Here is a 19,683-nt window from a genome sequence, read left to right as displayed (position 1 = left end):
AGATATTGCTTATAAATTTAACTTAAAAGATGTACTTACATTCATAAGATGCTATGCCTTTTTTCAACATACCAGTCTCCATATAGTCTCCATCTGAGCCAGGGTTCAGTTCAGTTCAGTTCAGTTCAGTCACTCCATCATGTCCGACTCTTTGTGACCCCATGAATTGCAGCATGCCAGGCCTCCCTGTCCATCACCAACTCCCGGAGTTCAGTCAAACTCACGTCCATCGAGTCGATCATGCCATCCAGCCATCTCATCCTCTGTCGTCCCCTTCTCCTACTGCCCCCAACCCCTCCCAGCATCAGAGTCTTTTCCAATGAGTCAGCTCTTTGCATGAGGTGGCCAAAGTACTGGAGTTTCAGCTTTATCATCATTCCTTCCAAAGAACAGCCAGGACTGATGATCTTCAGAATGGACTGGTTGGATCTCCTTACAGTCCAAGGGACTCTCAAGAGTCTTCTCCAACACCACAGTTCAAACACATCAATTCTTCGGCACTCAGCCTTCTTCACAGTCCAACTCTCGCATCCATACATGACCACTGGAAAAATCATAGCCTTGACTAGACGGACCTTAGTCGGCAAGGTAATGTCTCTGCTTCTGAGCCAGGGTAGTATGCACTAAAAATACCTTGTTAGCTCTCCATTGCTTGAAAATCAACCTTTTATTCTTTCATAACTTCCAGAATATTTATTGCCTTATGGATAGAAGCATCTTTTAGATGTTTAAGATACTAATAAAAAAAATCTAGCTCTTATTAAATACCCTACATATTAAAAACTATTCTAAGATATAACTCACTAAAATTTACAAACTGAAAAAGATAGGTACTGTTACTAATCCTTTTTCATGTATGAAGAAACTAGAGTAGAGCAAGGTTAGGAAACACTCCTGATGCAAAACATTTCATTCACTTTGTAGTAGATGGACAAACAAGTGAACAGACAGATATAATACAGAAGAAGATCAATTAATAAAGGAAGTACATCTGTCAATAAATACAAGCCCATTCTCTTTCACAGGTGGTAATACTTATTACAAAGAAATTTGGGACAACTTGTTTCAAACAAATAATTTTAATTTTAATTGAAAAGACTGTATATGTATGAGTTGGGAAGCTCAAGTTCAATTGCAAATCTAATATTGATGGATTGTAAGATCTTATACAGGTAATTTATGCCATTTGGACTTCAGTTTCAACCATAAAATTAGGCAGTTGAAGTACAGTCCAGTTATAATTTTTTGACTTTTTAACCCTAATTAAAAGTTTTACTAATAGGACTTATGTATACATGGATATTTCATATTTAATCACAAGTATTATGAGTGTCTATCAAAAGTTAGAAGTATAAGACTCCTTCTTTCACTGCATAAAAGTTCAAACAAATCTTTGATTAATCTTTAATTGGTACTGTCAATTAAAGCAGAGTATAATGTAGTTAAGCGGTATCACATTGTAGTTCATGAACCCCTTAGAGTCCCAGAAACTTTTTCAGGAAATCTACTAGGTCAAAAGTATTTTGATAATTGATATGAGGACATTATATGTCTTTTTCAGTCTCATCTCCTCAAAGTGCACAGTGGAGTTTTTCAAATATGTAATGATGTTTTCTCTCTGCTGGCTAGTAGAGTCTATGCTTCTTACTATTTTCTCAATTTTAATTTTTTATATAGCAAATGTTGGAATATATAAAGCACAGAAACTAAAGCTTTTAGGGATCCTTATTATTTTTAAAAACTAGGGGTCCTAGGACCAAAACATAAGGACTGTGGATGCAGTTGACAAGGATGTTTGAACTCAGAATAACACAGAAATAAAACATAACCATGCCATTTGTTAGCACTGTGACTCTGGGCAAATTACTTATCTAAGCCTCAGTTTCCTTACCACTTTCAGACCTTTGTCATGCAGATGAAATGAGATAATGCATGTAAAGTCATTTTTTCACTAGGTATGACAGTTTCCCTGGTGGCTCAGACAGTAAAGCGTCTGCCGGAGACGCAATGCAGGAGACCTGGGTTCAATCCCTGGATCAGGGAGATTCCCCTGGAGAAGGAAATGGCAACCCACTCCAGTACTCTTGCCTGGAAAATCCCATGGACGGAGGAGCCTGGTTGGCTACAGTCCATGGGATCTCACAGAGCTGGACATGGCTGAAATGACCTAGCATGCATGGTATTTCTATTATGGCAGCCTGAGAAGACTAATACAAGCCCCACATAAATTTTTCACACAGCAGCCAAAGTGGTCTCTTTTTTTTTTCCCTTTATTTGGTGACTCAGATGGTAAAGAATCTGCTTGCACTGTGGGAGACCTAGGTTCAATCCCTGGGTGAGGAAGATCCCCTGGAGAAGGAAATGGCAACCCACTCCAGTACTCTTGCCTGGAGAATTCCATGGACAGAGGAGCCTGGCAGGCTACAGTCCATGGGGTCACAAAGAGTCAGACACAACTGAGTGACTAACACACCCACACATTTTTTATTGAGGTATAGTTGATTTATAGTGTTGTTTTAGCTTATGGTGTACAGCAAAGTACTCAGTTTTATGTATATATTTATTTATATATATGTGTGTTAGTGTGTGTCTGTGTATATATATATATATATATATATAAACACATCTTCTTTTTCAGATTATTTTCCATTATAGTTTATATCAAAATATTGAGTATAATTTCCTGTACTATACAGAAGGCCCTTGTTGTTTTTCTTTTTTATATATAGTTTTTCTGCTAATCTCAAACTCCTAATTTATTCCTCATGCCTTTCTCCTTTGATAATCAAAAGTTTGTTTTCTATGTCTGTGAGTCCATTTCTGTTTTGTAAGTAAATTCATTTGTATCACTTTTTAGATTGTACATATAAGCGATATATGATATTTGTCTTTGGCTTACTTCACCTACTGTGATAGTCTCCAGGCCCACTCATGCTGCAGCAAATAGCATTATTTAATTCCTTTTATGACTGTGTAGTATTCCATTGTATATATGTACCTCATTTTCTTTATCCTCTCATTCACTGATGGATATTTAGGTGGTTTCCATATCTCGGCCTTTACTAATAGTACTGCAAGGAACATTCCCGTGCATGTAGCTTTTTGAATGAGAGTTTTCTCCAGATATATGTATACGAGTGGGATTGCTGTATCATATGATGACTCTATTTTTAGTTTTTTAAAGAAAGAATGATCTCTTTAAAACCTAAATCAAATTGTGTCACTCTCTTGCTAAAAGACCTTCAATAATTTTCCATTGAAATTAGCATCAGGCTCTGACTCTTGGCTTAAAAGATGCACACCGTCTAGCACCTGCTCATCACTTTGACTGTACCTTGGGCTGTTCTCCTTCTCACTCACACCCACACTCACACTAGCTTTTCTCTGTCAGCAAAACTCCCAAGCTCATCCTTCTGCCTGAAAGTTTCTCCCCTGGTTCTTCACATGGTTTCTTCCGCAGTCTAAAGAAATTTCTAAATGAAATGTCTTCAAGGATTTTCACCCACCCTTCTTAAGCCAAGACTCACTCTCCCCACCACCTAAATCTAAACACTAGTTCATCGCTCTACTTATTCCCTTCATAATTTGCCACAATTTTTGACCCTGTCTCTCCATTTTGTTTATAGATGGCCCATTTTTTCTCATTTTAATATAAGACTCAGGAGGGTACTGTTTCATCTCTTTTGTTTTCTGCTGTGTCCTCAGAGCTTAGGGGGGTGTCAAGTACACGGGAAGCCTTCACTAGATGTTTTTAATCAAGGATTGAATAAATATAAGGCTGGCTGGAATGAATGAAATTTGGTTCAATGTAGTTTAGTACCCTTTTACTATAAAATAGATTGCCAGGTCATTGAGTATGCACATTTTTAATTTTGATAGATCTGAAGAACTGCTTTTTAATATTTAGTGTGACTGATTTGCCACTTTAAAATTTAATTATCACAAATTTTTTCCTCTTCTCTTTTGAAAAACGAGCCATTTCAAACTGTTCTTTTCCTCTCTCAGTGTTTTTATGGTACCTGAGGTATCATCGTTCACTTTGTAAGAACCCTAGCTTTTGCTTTACAGGCTAAATTGATAGAGCCCATTTGTCTATAAAGAAAACTTCTGTGAATTGAATGTTATTTTTGCATTGGCCCCTCATTACAAAATGAATGAGGTACTTCAATGAGATAAAAGAAATACCACACACACCCCTAGTTTTTCACATATCATTCTTCTCTGAACATAAATATTTGTGAAAATAAAGACACGAAAGTATACTACATGGCACTAACGCATGAATACTCTAAGCTAAACATTTTAAATTTGTAATTTTTATAACAAACTCCTGACTAATCAATTATATGACAATACATGTCAGCAGTTACTTAATGGGAGGATATGCATTTATACTTTCTTAAAATCTTTCCAGTTGAACCCTCTGACATTAGTTAGAACCCAGAACTAGGAATTCCCTGGTAGCTCAGCTGATAAAGAATCCACCAGCAATGCAGGAGACCCTGGTTCGATTTCTGGATTGGGAAGATTCCTGGAAAAGGGATAGGGTACCCACTCCAGTATTCTTGGACTTCCCTGGTGGCTCAGCTGGTAATGAATCTGCCTCCAATGCAGGAGACCTGGGTTTGATCCCTGGGTTGGGAAGATTCCCTGGAGAAGGGAACAGCTACCCATTCCAGAATTCTTGCCTGGAGAATTCCATGGACTGTATAGTTCATGGGGTCCCAAATACTTGGACATGACTGAGGAACTTTTTCACTTTTCATTCCTATTGTTTATACATTTGAATTAGTTTCATTTTACTTTGTGGTAATCAGCAGTACCCTAAACTTTTCCAGTTGATTCTAGCTGTTTGATATGTACAGGGTATAAGGGTATGGATGGTTCAAGACAAATGTGTCCCTGCTACCAACAGAAACCACAGACCCAGGTACATGCGATCCTGACAGGAAGTCAAAACACAAGACAGTATAATTGGCTTCAATTCAGTCCAGTTGTCATAATCCCCACCTGGACTACAAGCGCTGTGTAAAGAGTAATTTGAAATTTTGAAGTGGAGCAAACATTCAATACATTAAAAAAAAATCTTATTCCCAAGATTATCATGTTTCAATTTATAGGAGCAGAAACTTTGTCTCTTAAGATTATGAGCTGAACAAGGCACATATTTGGCGTTATCATACACAGTTGAAGAATAATGGCTTCGACCTCTTTGTATATCTGCCATAGTCGCTTATGTATATTATCTGTGACGATGAGCATTTTTATGTCAACATTATTTAGTTTCTAATTGTAAGTTTACTATTTATAGCATATCTATTTTTTCTTTTTTTCCCTTAAAGTATTGATTTATAACGTGTTAGTTTCAGGTGTGCAGAAAAGTGATTCAGATATGATGTATGTGTGTTCTTTTCAGATTCGTTTCCCTTATAGGTTATTGAAAATATTAAGTAGAGTTTTCTGTGCTATACAGTAGGTCCTTGGTGTGTATCTGTTTTGTATATATAGTGTGTATATTTTAATCCAAACTCCTAAATTACCCTTATTGTTTATTTTATATATAGTAGTTTGTATATGATAATCACAGACTCCTAATTTATCTCCCTGGTCCTCCCTTTCCACTTTAATAGCTATAAGTTTATTTACTATGTCTGCAAGTTTATCTATGTTTTTTTATGAGTTGATTTGTATCATTTTTTAATATTCCACATGTAAGCAATGTATTTGTCTTTCCCTAGCTGACTTAATTCACTTAGTATGATAAACTCTAGGTTCATCCATGTTGCTGCAAAATCGAATTCCTAAGAAAGCACTCTACTACCTTTTACATATGAAAAATCTATACATTTTGGCTGAATAATAATTAAATTAATTATTTCATCTAAACAGATTTATTATTTTACCAGCCACTAACCATGACCTGTACTATAACAGGGTAAAATTTTCAAGTTCTTCCATCATTCCTTCAAATGATGGAGTTCTTTACTTATTTATAACTATAATTATTTCTTAAAATTTTCTCTCACGTTGCTGATTGTTTCCTATGAAATATGGTCCAAAAACTTTAGGGTGACATTCCACAATCCCTTCCAGTCATACCATCCTCTTCCCTGCCTTACTCCCCACTATTGCCCTATCTCCACAACTCTTTGGCTCATTCAACTCTTAGCTCTTTCCCAAACGTATCCTGCAGTTTTTCTTCTATTTCCTCCAATCCTACACACATTTTCATCTACTCAAACTTTACATCTTTCCCGTCTTATATCAGATGCCAATGAGGTTTTCCCTAATGGCTTACCTCCTCCTTTCCCAACTAGAAGTATCCCCTCAATAATTCCCTGATTTTCCTGGCACTCAGTTATAGCACTTACTACACTCTGATTTGTGTGTGTCTGTATGCATTGTTGATATGCTCTATTAGATTATAAGCTCCTAAGAATCAGAAGCCTGTCCTATCCATCTTGTATCCCCCACACCACTTTGCAGTCTTGTACCAGATGCCCCAAAGCACTGAAAGAATTGAAAGCAGCTCCTGGCCCACAATGCTAACTGTTTCCGCTGACCGTTTCAGGACCTCTGTCATGCCACTAAGCAATGCTGCCTAAGAAACACACTGTTCACGTGCGTGACAGTAGACCATGACCTAAAGGGTATTTTCTTCTGCCTTTCTTATACTGTCTATCTGCTCCTTGGAAGAAAAGCTATGACAAACCTAAATAACATATTAAAAAGGAGAGACATTACTTTGTCAACAAAGATTTGTATGGTCAAAGCTCTGGTTTTTCCAGTAGTCATGTATGGGTGTGAGAGTTGGACCATAAAGAAAGCTGAGTGCTGAAGAATTGATGCTTTTGAACTGTGGTGTTGGAGAAGAGTCTTGAGAGTCCTTTGGACTGCAAGGAGATCCAACCAGTCCATCCTAAAGGAGATCAATCCTGAATATTCATTAGAAGGACTGATGCTGATGCTGAGACTCCAGTACTTTGGCCACCTGATGCAAAGAGCTGACTCATTAGAAAAGACTCTGATGCTGGGAAAGATTGAAGGCAGGAGGAGAAGGGGATGACAGAGGATGAGATGGTTGCATGGCATCACCAAATCTATGGACATGAGTTTGAGCAAACTCTGGTAGTTGGTGATGGACAGGGGAGCCTGGCATGCTGCAGTCCATGGGGTCACAAAGAGTCAGACACAACTGAGTGACTGAACTGAACTGAGCTGATCTTAGATTCTGGAGCAACTCTACATGTATTTATGTGTCATCAAAAAATGTCTTCTTTATCCCACCAACCAAGAGATCTGTAGGCAGAGATGGCACCCATAATGTCAGGGGATGTGTGAAATCAGTGGAAATTTTCTTACTGTATTAACGTTTTGCAGTCTTGGAAATCCATGCTTAGATAACCATGAATAAGCATTCAAGGTTGATATTTGGTGATGGGTGATAGATCATTTCTGTATTAAGACTGATTTGATTTTTACAAAATAAGTACTAGATATAAATTATATTGCTGAGCTTTTGAAGAACTCAAAAATTAAATTCATGAATGGAAAGAAATATAGACTGATAACAACTCAAATTATCTGGCTTTCAGAGATCTAGAAAAATATCTTGTGTTGATTTTTTAATGCACTAAACTGTATACAAGTCATCCAGTTGATTGGATGTACTCTGCTCAAAGCCATGAATTTCAAGTGATGCTAAGTGAGAACTTTTTCTATTTCTCATGCGTCAGTTGTAACTAAGCCAGAAGCTTCTCAATAACCATTCCTTTATTTTATCATTATGACAACGTAACTATAACTTTTGATAAAACCGAGAAGCAGTATCCAAGTGGTTCAACTGAAGTTAATATATTTATACTTATAGAAGTTAATATATTTAGATCTAGATTTCTCTGAAGCTCTCTACAAAAAAAAAGCATACTTTTGATATGATATATTCTCTGGCTCTTGACATTCATGAGAATTAAGGAGGCAAGGAAATATCCTACAACCAGGTAAAGACTGATAAACCAAAAGTCACCCCTTTAAATGAGGAGCCCAAGATAAGGGGTAAAGGCAGAAGAAACCTCATTGGCTGAGAATAAAGTTTAAGGTCACCAGAAAGATTGGGCTTCCCAGGTGGTGCTAGTGGTAATGAACCCTGCCAACACAGGGGAGGTAAAAGACACAGGTTCGATCCCTGGGTCAGGAAGATCCCCTAGAGAAGGGCATGGCAACCCACTCCAGTATTCTTGCCTGGAAAATCTCATGGACAGAAGAGTCTGGTGTGCTATAGCCTATAGGTTTGCAAAGAGTCAGACACGATTGAAGTGACTTAGACTTAGCAGGAAGATTAACCCTTTCCAGAATATAATAAGCACACATAAGACTTGATGAGCACAGCAGTGCCCAGACATCACTGCTCTAGTTCATTGCCAGGAGCAGAATAAAAAGAGTCTTTAGGGCCAAGGAAAATGGGTTCAATGAAAATGCACCTTAAAGACCAGAGGGAAGGCTCTGGAAACTGCTGGATCATCAGATCAATAGACTCAAAGATGACTAAGTTAGGTTGCTTTATGCAGTTTAAACATTTGTGCAGGGAGTCTCCCCATGCAGCCTTTTATTGACAGCTACAGATCAATGGTAATTTTTGATCATTTTCAACCTACATAAACCTATTGACCCCATGGCCACCTTTGGGGCACTTCAAGTCATCAAAAATAATCAGAGGAGATGGTGTAAAATTGTCAGGCTGGCAAAGACTCCAAGTAGTTTCATGTGCCCCAGGAGCAGAGTTGAGAGGTTAAAATGTAGTTCAAATTGCCCGCAGAACCTCAACTGGCAGAGTGTTCCAGAGAGTCTTGTCTTATGTCTCATAAAAGGACTCACTGATTTGTACCCAGATGCTGTTGTTGTTGCTTAGTCGCTCAGTCGTATCTGCCTACTCTGTGACCCCATGGACTGTAGCCCACCAGGCTCCTCTGTCCATGGGATTTGCCAGGCACGAATACTGCAGTGGGTTGCCATTTCCTTTTCCAGGGCATCTTTCTGAGCCAGGGATTGAACCCCCTCTCCTGCAGTGGCAGGCAGATTCTTTACTGCTAAGCCATCAGGGAAACCCATCCAGATGCTGACTCTCATGCCTATTTGATTAAGAACAAAAAGCGTTAAGTCTCATGGAAAGTATTAAGTTGCAGAGAACAGATTATTTCTGTTTTCCTTTACTGAGTCATTCTTTTCATCTGCTGCCTAATGGAAGTGGTTAAGACACTTCTAGAATTTTTAAAAATAGGTACATTATGTGGATGTAAACATGGACGGGGGCAAAAACAAAAGGGCAGCAGGTATAAGTTGGTAGCCCAGAGGTCAGGAGTAACAAAAACATGTATATCTAAAAAAAATACAAGAAACAAAAAAAAAACAAAAAAAATCAGTAGGACTGGAAAGGGAAATAAAATGACAACAATGGAGAGAAAAAAGGAAGAGCCTTGAATTAAGATTATCTCCAGAGGGAAGGAGGAAAGGAGCAGCAGAGGAGAAGAAGGAAGGAAGATGGTTTTTAATAAGGGCTTTTCCGAAAGTAAGGAAAGGAACCCCAAGCATGTAAGATCCACAGGGCTCAAGCAAATATTCTGAATTTAAGAAAAATCACAAGTAACTAAATAAATAGGCAAGACACAACCCAATCTACAGAGATTTTATAGTGCCCAGATTTTATAGTAAGATTCCAAACTAGGGAACTCTGAGGTTAGAAATCCATTCAGGGAAGAATGACATAAATGATTTCCTGAAACGTCTGTTGGTATTGAGATTTGGTTATTACCACAGGATATATTTATAAGGATTGTCCTTTCATTTTTAAGTTTTCTTTATTTTTTATATAAACTATACTAAGTACTGACAAAAAGCGTGGCTGCCACTGAGGTTTATTTAAAGCATGTGTGTGTGTGAATGTGTGTGTGTGTGTTGTACATTTGTGGAAATAACAAGTTAACATAATACAGGAATTTGTCATCAGTATAAATTTATGATATAAAAATTCTCCTTCATGTTTCCTTTATGTTTATGATATGTGATTATTTCTATTTTTTTAAGACGATATATAGATCAAATTAAGTAAAACAACCACTGTAATCACCTTTTGTAGGAGTCTACTTATAAAAATTTCTGTGTCAGGCATGCGTAAACTTCAGCTCAAGACCTGCAGGTCATATTTCCACATTAGATAGTGGAGGTTTTGAGGCCGCAGCGTTTTCAGTACTTCTGCTTTTAAGGATCTGGCTATAAATGTTTATTAAAAGAATCTATAATGAAATCAGCTTTGTTATTTTTTAAATGGTTGCCTGGAGTGTGTTGGATGACTGAACGTCGGTTGTTAATCATTGAACACTCTTGGTACCAAAAGTGTTTGATAGTATTGCCATCTAGGGGCTGAACGGAATTCTCAGCTCTGAAATAAACTGTAATTGAGCAGGTGCTGCTATTGACAATATACATATGTTTTTGCTTTATAGCCCACATGCTTTTCATGTTTCTTATGACAAAAGGATCTCTAAATGTCCCCCAGCAGCCTACCTTTTTTTATATATATAATCTGTTAGAGGTGATTACTATTTGCTTTGGAGCTGATGCTTTTTTGGCATCTATTACCGAATATTCTGAACAAAGAATTGTTCTTTTTTGCATTATTAATCTTGCCCATGTTTGCCCTATTTCCACAGAAAAGGAATCATTTATCAGAAAAGAATGTTTGTAATCGGGACTTGTAGCATCTTCAGCTTTAATATTCATTATGGTCATTCTAGTTCTGTGCTATATTTATCCAAAAGGCCAATCCAATGTTGTTGGAGAAATAAGTTTTAAATATTTATGATCTAACTTTTAATATTTCAAAAAAGAGAAATTAGTATTTCTGTAAAATTTGTTTCAGAGTCTGGTCGCTTAGCAAATGTTTAAATATTAAAAGATTTCAAGAGGTTAGCGTGTAATATCATAATAGGACCTTATTGAAACAGGAAAATTGACTTTACAAGTTTTTGATAAGTAAAGGAAATTATATTTCCTCTGCTTGTGTTCAACACATAATAAACATTAACTCATACAAACTTACAAAACTTATCACCAAGGATGTGGGGAAATGGTGTCAAAAATGATTTCTAGAGTGTTTTGGTTTTGTCTGACCAGGTTTTTTTTGAAAAGTGGTTCAGTTGGATTTGTTTCAGAATTATTCTAGATTCTACTCAAAATGTTATTTGGATGCCCTCAGAAAGAATTTCCATACACATGACTTTGGTTCTCTCTGGAACCTACTCTCAGAAATAACTTCCTCTTCATCTCACGTTCCTCCTCCTGTGCCCACCAAGAAAAGACAATTGGAGACTATCTGTCACATTTAAGCATCAAATAAACCAAAGCTGACCTCATGCACCATTAAGTGTAAATATCCTACTAAACCAGTAAAAAGTACCTTGCGATTATCCACACCCAATAGGTACACAACAGAAAGAGTCTGTGGGTGTGTGTTTACCTATACACACATTACTGGTCACTTGCAGACATAATTTCTGTCTGTAAGCAGGTATTTCCATCCAGCCCAATCCTAAGGAAACAGCACCTTAGGATTCTTGGCAGTTTAATTAAGCAAAATATGGTATATGCTGGTCTCCAAGCAGAGGATAACTCATTGTGCCATCCTTCTTTTTTTAATTTTAAATTAACAAAAACCAAACACTCAAAACCTAGCTAACAATTATTTTTGGTAAATTTAATAGTTTTAGTTAGCACGTTTTTAACAAATGAGATTTTCACACTGATATTAATAGTAGACTGCTCTCTGGATGTTTGTGCATTTATAGTTCAATTGGTGGTTGTTTTCTTGTGTTTATTTTATTGCCTTTGTAAAATGTATATGCATACCAAGAGAATGAAAGAGGATACTGGAGAGATGGGGAGAGTTTTCTATATAAACAGATAGTTTTGGGGTTTAAAGAGAGAGAAATAGGGTTGCTGTGGTTCAATTTCTAGACCCCTAAGATTATCCCATTCCCTGCCTTGCACCTTGGTACCACTGATTTCCATCATAATCTGGATGCGACACTGACCTGAAACATCTTAGATTTTTGTATTGTTGTAATTATATATCACATCCCTTGGGTTGCAAGCTCTGGAAAAGCAAAGATCCTATCTGCTACGAGATGTGTATGTATGAAATCACACAACATTAGGTAATACATTTAGCGTGTGAACAACAAGAAAACACCATATTGTTTTCTTAATAATTCAAAGCTCTGCTGTGCTCTTTGTACTGCCAGGGGTGAGATACCTTGTCCAGAGAATGACCTTCTAGCCACTGGTAGCAATTTTCCAAAAGGAGACTAACCTGTTCATTTTCTTCCAGGGAACCAGCTATCAAGCCCACCTGTTTGGTTTGGAACCCTTCACCACGTATCACGTCAGTGTTGTGGCCACAAACCAGGCCGGAGAAGTTTCAAGCCCCTGGACTCTGGTTCAGACCCTCGAATCTTCCCCCAGTGGGCTGAGCAACTTCACAGTGGAGCAGAAAGAGAATGGGCGGGCATTGCTGCTGCAGTGGTCAGAGCCTGCGAGAACCAATGGTGTGATTAAGGTAAAGTCTACCCTGGATATGTGGTCATGTTTGGTGTTCTCCAGATAAATAGATGAGCCCTGACATGCCATCAGGTCACTGCGGGAACACTCCCTTCACAGTCTGGTTAATTCTTCCCAATAGCTCCTCCAGGCGCTTGATCATAGATCAGAGAAAACTAGCTCACATGTGTCATGCTTCCTGTGAACCCGACACTGGCTAAGTACTCTCCATGGATTATCTCATTTAATCCTCACATCAGCCTTATGCGATAGGTATCATTAAATCTCACCAGGCACATAAAAGCTAAATCATTGTCCAAGGCTAAATAGCATTGCGATGATCAAACTGGGATTTGAAGCTAGGAAGTCACACCAGAACTGAACTCCAAATGACTGTGTTCCTACTACATCCTGAATGGTCCTGCCCAGCCCTTTGCTCAAGCTTTCTCTAACATGCACTTTGAATGGAGCTCACTCAGCAGGAAACAGGAAGCCCCACATGTCTGCTAAGTCCCCAATGTCCCTGTGTGGCCAGGAGATGCAGTCTTGTTAATGTCACATATAACCCAGGCTTCACCAGTCTGTGAGCCCAAATGAGGTTGCATTTCCACTATTACCCAAGTTAGGATGCTTTGAACCATCACCCACATGAGAAACAGCCTCATCTCCCTTCTGATTTTCTTCCACAGTGGTAGTGGCAACTCAGCTGTCCACTTAGTACTGCCTCAGCCCGTAGTCTTCTCTGGCCCTGGACCACTACTCAGGCCCTCACCAACTGCCTTGTACAGGCTGGGGCTGCAGAATTTCCATCCGCTACACCTCTCATAGACACTCTGCCTCTCCTTGACCACTGTCTCTCAAGGTGGCAAAGACTTCCCCACGAAATCCATAGAGAACAGCTGAGACTCAGCTTTGCCTTTGAGTAAAGCTTCCCTGAAACCCCTACGAGGAGGATGCCGGCAGGAAATTACCTACGGGAGTGACTTAGAGCCATAACTAGAGCTCGCAGCCCAGGCCCGCTCTCATGGGCCTCCCTGAAGGCTGCCTCGCTGCCTGGTGTGCTGGCTGCTTCTCTGCCCACCTCCAGGCCTACTGCAGGCAACTAGCAACGGCTTTCTCCCAGCCCCCAGTGTGTGACACAGCCAGACTTCACCAACTCTGGGACAGGAGGCCTGAGCCTTAGGAACCATGGCTTTGCAATCCAAGCCACAGCGCTAAGGTTCCCAGCAGAAAGAAGAGTTTCTTTTCTCACACCCATCAAGGCACCCCTGATTACGAGTATTTGCTTCCTGTCCCAGTGTCTGCCTTTTCCTAGAATGATTGACAATAAAACTATCTCCTCCTTATACCTGCATTTGCATTTTGCCAAATATGTATTGAGCTTCTACTAAGTGCCAGGCAATTATTCAAGAGTGAACAAGACGGCCACGGTTCCTCCTGTTATAGACTTTACGTATGTGTATGTGGGTGTCAAACAAAAAGCTAGTACACAGATAGACCAGAAATCTTCAGAGAGTGGTGAACAGAACTAGCAAATTAAACAGAGTAATGTAATAATTCCTACTCATTCTTGAGAATGGATGATCATTTGAACTGAGTTGACATTTGAGCTGAGCCCTGAATGATAAGACAGACGCAGTCGTGTGAAGATGTGAGAACAGGAAACGCAGGACCTGAAGCCAGGGATACACTTGGTGTCTTCACATCAGCGAAAGAAAGCCAGTGTGGTTGAAACAATGGCTAGGGGAGGTGGGGGAGGGGATAGAATACTAGAAGAGACTCAGGGGATCAGTAGGGAGTGGATGGTGTACAACCTTGTGGTCTGTGATCAGGAGCTTAGAATTCTGAGTACAGTGAAAAATTATGGAAGTGTTTAGGCAAAAGAATAGCTCAATCAAATTTATATTTTTTAAAATCACTCTGGCTCCTAGGTAGAAAGTGGGCTATAAGACCAGTGCTGTTTGGAGTCTGTTAAGAATTCAGAGTGGAATTGACTGTGGGTTGAATCCCAGTGGAAGTTGTGAAGGCAGAGAAATGTGGGTGGATTGGGAATGCATTGAGAAGGTAGAGATGATGATATTTGTTCATGGGCTAAATGTGACATGTGAAGAAAAAGGAATATTTCTGAATGACTTACAGGTTTTGGTTTTGAGTCCGTAACCAGAAAGGTAAGGCTGGAAGATGTGCAGGTCTAGGGAGACAAGTAGGCAGGTGGAGGTACAAGTCTCGAACTCTCTCAAGAGTGCTTCATGAAGATATATATATTTGGAATTCATGAGCAGATGGGTAATGTTCAAACCCAAAGTCCTAGAGCAGATCAGCTATTGAGAGACTATAGCTGGAGATGAAGAGAGCCTGGAATCAAGCCCTGGGGAATACAAAAACTTGGAGGTCAACAAAAATTTGGAGGGCAAGAGAAAGGAGAGGATCTGGCAAGGCAAATGAGGGAGGAAAAATAGATGAGTGGGATATTCCAAAAGGGAAGAGAAAATGTGCCAAATGGTATAGAGAGATAAGTAAAAGAGGACAGAGATATGACCCTGTATTTGGAAACCAAGAGGTCATTGTGATCTTGACAAGAAAATCAAGTGGTAAAATGGGAAACCTGATTGGATGTTTTGAGGAAATAGGATAGCAACTCCTCAAAGAAGTGTAGATGGAAAGAAAAGCAGAGAAATGGAGCATGAGCCAGGGGACTATGGTGTCAAGAAATTTTCTTCAAAAATCAATGGGATACTAGAGTACATTTAAATGCTAATGGAAGTAACTCAGTAGAGGGAGATAAACCAGTGATGCAAAAAATAATGAGAGTAATTGTGAGAATGAAATCTATATGAAGGAGAGGGGCATGGGATCCAGGGCCCAGGTGGTCTTTGTGGGGGCAGAAATACTTTATCCATAACAAAAGGAAGGGAGGCAAATAGCGTATGTCTAGATTCACATGCATATGGTGGTGATGATATATAATGGGAGAACATTCCTTTCTGACTGCCTCTAGTTTCCTCAGTCAAACATGGGGTCATGTCAACAACAGGAGAGGTTGCCCATTAGTAGGGAAAGGAGAGACATGAAATAATCACTTTGGAAAATGAGAGAGTAAGCATATGGTTCTATAGTTGGTGATCATCTATTTAAAAGTTATAGTAATAACTATAGTAATAATAGTTAACATAATAAGTAATAACTTATAGTAATAAGTTCCAAATGAGACCAGTCAATTTGTTGTTATTGTTGTTATTCAGTCACTAAGTCATGTCCATTTCTTTGCCATCCCATGGACTGCAGCACACCAGGCTTCCCTGTCATTCACTGTCTCCCAGAGTTTGCTCAAACTCACATCCATTGAATCGATGATGCCATCCAACCATCTCATCCTCTGTTGCCCGCTTCTCCTCCTGCCCTCAATCTTTCCCAGCATAATGGTATTTTCCAGTTAGATGGCTCTTCACATCAGGTGAGCAAAGTATTGGAGCTTCAGCTTGAGCACCAATCCTTCCAATGAATATGCAGGGCTCCAGTCAATATATTTGACTGTTTTTGTCCAAACTCAGTTGGAAGCTAAGTTTGAGAGGGAAAAATGAATTTAGCATTAATTAGAAATTTGCTTCAGATGGTGACTGCAGCCATGAAATTAAAAGACATTTGCTCCTTGGAAGAAAAGCTATGACCAACCTAGACAGCATATTAAAAAGCAAAGACATAACTTTGCCAACAAAGTTCTGTCTAGTAAAAGCTATGGTTTTTCCAGTAGTCATATATGGCTGTAAGAGTTGGACCATAAAGAAAGCTGAGTGCTGAAGAATTGTTGCTTTTGAACTGCGGGGCTGGAGAAGACTCTTGAGAGTCCCCTGGACTGCAAGCAGATCCAACCAGTGCATCCTAAAGGAAATCAGTCCTGAATATTCATTGGAAGGACTGATGCTAAAGCTGAAACTCCAATACTTTGGCCACCTGATGCGAAGAACCGACTCACTGAAAAGACCCTGATGGTGGGAAAGATTGAAGGCAGGAGGAGAAGGGGACGACAGAGGATGAGATGGTTGGACGGCATCACCAATTCAATGGACATGAGTCTGAGCAAACTCTCAGAGCTGGTGATGGACAGGGAAGCCTGGCATGCTGCAGTCCATGGGGTTGCAAAGAGTTGGACACAACTGAATGACTGAACTGAACTGAGAAATTGGCCAGGTGAATATGGGATGTGAGGGGACAGAGAATCATTGAGGCTTTCAAATTGATTATGTAATCTGTATTCCCTCCAGAAAATACTCTATACCCCTTCCCTCAGGAGGGTGATCTTGTTGGGGTGAGACCCCAACAAGAAAAGCACATCAAAATACACTAGTCCAACAAGAAGATTTCCAAGTCTAGGTTATTTAATCTTAAATAATGTTAAAGTACATCAACCACCCAGTCTAAGTCAAGCTTCCATAGGAACAACCTGTGGGAAGATATGCCTCCCAAGGGACTTGTATATGTACCCATCTCATTTTAAGATGCACCATTAAAGTGTCACAACCATGTACAGGAGTATCTCCTGTCTATCAGATGTACTGAAGTATGAAAGGGTGGGAAACCATCATTCAAGAACATCTACAACAAGTTATGTTGCTTCTCCTCTTCCCCAAACAATAAGTAGTAGATGTTGGAAACGTGCTGTGCATTTGTGTCATGAATTTTCAGATGGTTTTCCCCAGAACAAAAGAATATTTTGCTCCAAAGCAGCCATCAATTTTTCCATAACTGGTGAAAGAACATAGGGTGGCTTTTTCCATTCCTTGTCTCCTCATATCTATGTTTTTATACACATGTATAACATATATGTGGACCTCGGCACATACATGTGTGCCTATACACAGACACATTGATAAATTTCCCGCCGTGGCACTCTAGTACCAATTATTAAGCATTATAATCCATTTTCCAATAAATACTGTAGGAGATAGACCAATGTGGATATGCCCTATTAGCCTACTCAGGATGAAATCAGAAGCACTTAATATTTATAAAATAGTGAACTGGAATACTAATCCTCACTTCTAAAAATAAAAATAAAAATAGGAGGAAACCCCATGAGCACTCTTTAAGTCAAAGAATCGGGTTCAGTAACTCTTAGCTTTTAGATATGTGCTTACGTGACACACACAGAGTCGGACTCGACTGAGCTGACTGATTACATGACATCCAACTTAAAAAAGGGAGAGCAAAGATCCCATTCCTCAAATTAATATCAGAATGCTTCTTCTGGGTTAGGGTCATCAAGATGAGGAATAGGAGAAAGAAGAAGTTAAAAGTCACAAAATAATGACACCAAGAAACCGTATGCTTTATTTTCCATCTTCCTGCAGACATACAATGTCTTCAGTGAGGACGTCCTGGAGTACACTGGCCTGAATCGTCAGTTTCTCTTCCGACGCTTGGACCCCTTCACACTCTACACCCTGACCCTGGAGGCCTGCACCAGGGCGGGCTGTGCACACTCGGCACCCCAGCCTCTCTGGACGGAGGAAGCCGCCCCCCACTCTCAGCCGGCTCCCACCATCCAGTCGGTGGGCTCCACCAGTGTTGAGCTGAGCTGGTCGGAGCCCATTAAACCCAACGGAAAGATAATTCGCTATGAAGTGATTCGCAGATGCTTCGAGGGAAAAGCTTGGGGGAATCAGACAATCCAGGCTGATGAGAAAATTGTTTTCATAGAGTCTAATACTGAGAGGAATACATTTATATATAATGACACAGGTCTGCAGCCATGGATGCAGTGCGAATACAAAGTCCACGCTTGGAACTCAGCTGGCCACACCTGCAGCTCTTGGAGTGGGGTGAGGACCAGGCAGGCACCTCCGGATGGCCTCTGTCCACCTAAAGTAGCCCAGGTATCTGTGAATCCTCCCAAAGTGCTGATTGCCTGGGTCTCTCCAGAACAGCCTAATGGCATCATCCAATCCTACAGGCTGCAGAGAAATGGGGTGCTCTATCCTTTCAGCTTTGATGCTGTGACTTTCAATTACACAGATGAGAAGCTGCTCCCTTTCTCCACGTACAGCTATGGGGTCACAGCCTGTACCAGTGGGGGCTGCTCTGCCAGCACGACCACCAGCATCACAACCCTTGAGGCTGCCCCTGCAGGGGTCCACCCTCCAGCTCTGAGGACCATCAGCGCCACTCAGATAAATGTATCTTGGTCCCCGCCATCGATTCAGAATGGAGAGATCACTCAGTATTTACTCAGGTTGGATGGGAAAGAGTATCCCGCTGGGCAGAACCTGACTCTGTTGGTTTCCCACCTGCAGCCTTATACGCAGTATAATTTCTCCCTGGTGGCGTGTACCAAGGGAGGCTGCACGGCAAGCGTGCCAGAGTCTGCCTGGACAATGGAGGCCCCACCACAGAACATGGACCCTCCAAAACTGCAAGTTACAGGCTCAGAATCCATAGAAATCACCTGGAAACTGCCCAGAATCCCAAATGGCCGGATCAGAAGCTATGAGCTGAGGAGGGATGGAACAATTGTGTACACCGGCCTGGAAACTCGGTATCATGACTTTACTCTCACCCCAGGTGTGGAGTATGGCTATACAGTGATGGCCAACAACAGCCAAGGGGGTGTTTTGAGTCCACTTGTCAAAGATCGAACCAGCCCCTCAGCGCCTTCAGGGATGGAACCTCCAAGATTGCTGGCCAAGGGCCCTCAGAAGATCTTAGTGACCTGGGACCCTCCAGTAAGGACAAATGGTCATATTGTCAACTATACCCTCTTCATCCGGGAGCTGTTTGAAAGAGAAACAAAAATCATACACATAAACACAACTCATAATTCCTTTGGTCCACAGTCATTCATGGTAAACCAGTTGAAACCATTTCACAGGTAAGTAACTAACCCGGGTTTACTGAGAACAAGCCACTGTCTCTTTCTATTACATGAACCCTTGGTCAGTTCCAATGAAGACCAAGAGCAAATGTGTGATGTCCCCCAACCCCTCATCCATTTAACCATCCAAGTAGACTAACCACATCCTTATTCAGCCCGAAGCTGCTTGCATAACTTCTAGAGAGCAAAAGTCTTGCAGGTGACATTTTGAGAGTCAACTGTTT

General features: G+C 40.2%; 1 protein-coding gene across 1 annotated transcript in view; it reads left to right on the top strand.

The window, feature by feature from the left end:
* USH2A (usherin) overlaps positions 1–19,683 on the top strand; it is a 939,490-nt gene that overhangs the window by 838,811 nt on the left and 80,996 nt on the right. Inside the window, exons 61-62 of the mRNA XM_069544562.1 lie at positions 12,383–12,610; positions 17,940–19,456. Coding sequence (XP_069400663.1) covers positions 12,383–12,610; positions 17,940–19,456 — 1,745 coding nt within the window. The remainder of the gene's footprint in view (positions 1–12,382; positions 12,611–17,939; positions 19,457–19,683) is intronic.

Source organism: Ovis canadensis, chromosome 12, assembly GCF_042477335.2.
Source record: "Ovis canadensis isolate MfBH-ARS-UI-01 breed Bighorn chromosome 12, ARS-UI_OviCan_v2, whole genome shotgun sequence".
Lineage (NCBI taxonomy): Eukaryota > Metazoa > Chordata > Mammalia > Artiodactyla > Bovidae > Ovis > Ovis canadensis.
This window is presented reverse-complemented; position numbering and strand designations above follow the sequence as displayed.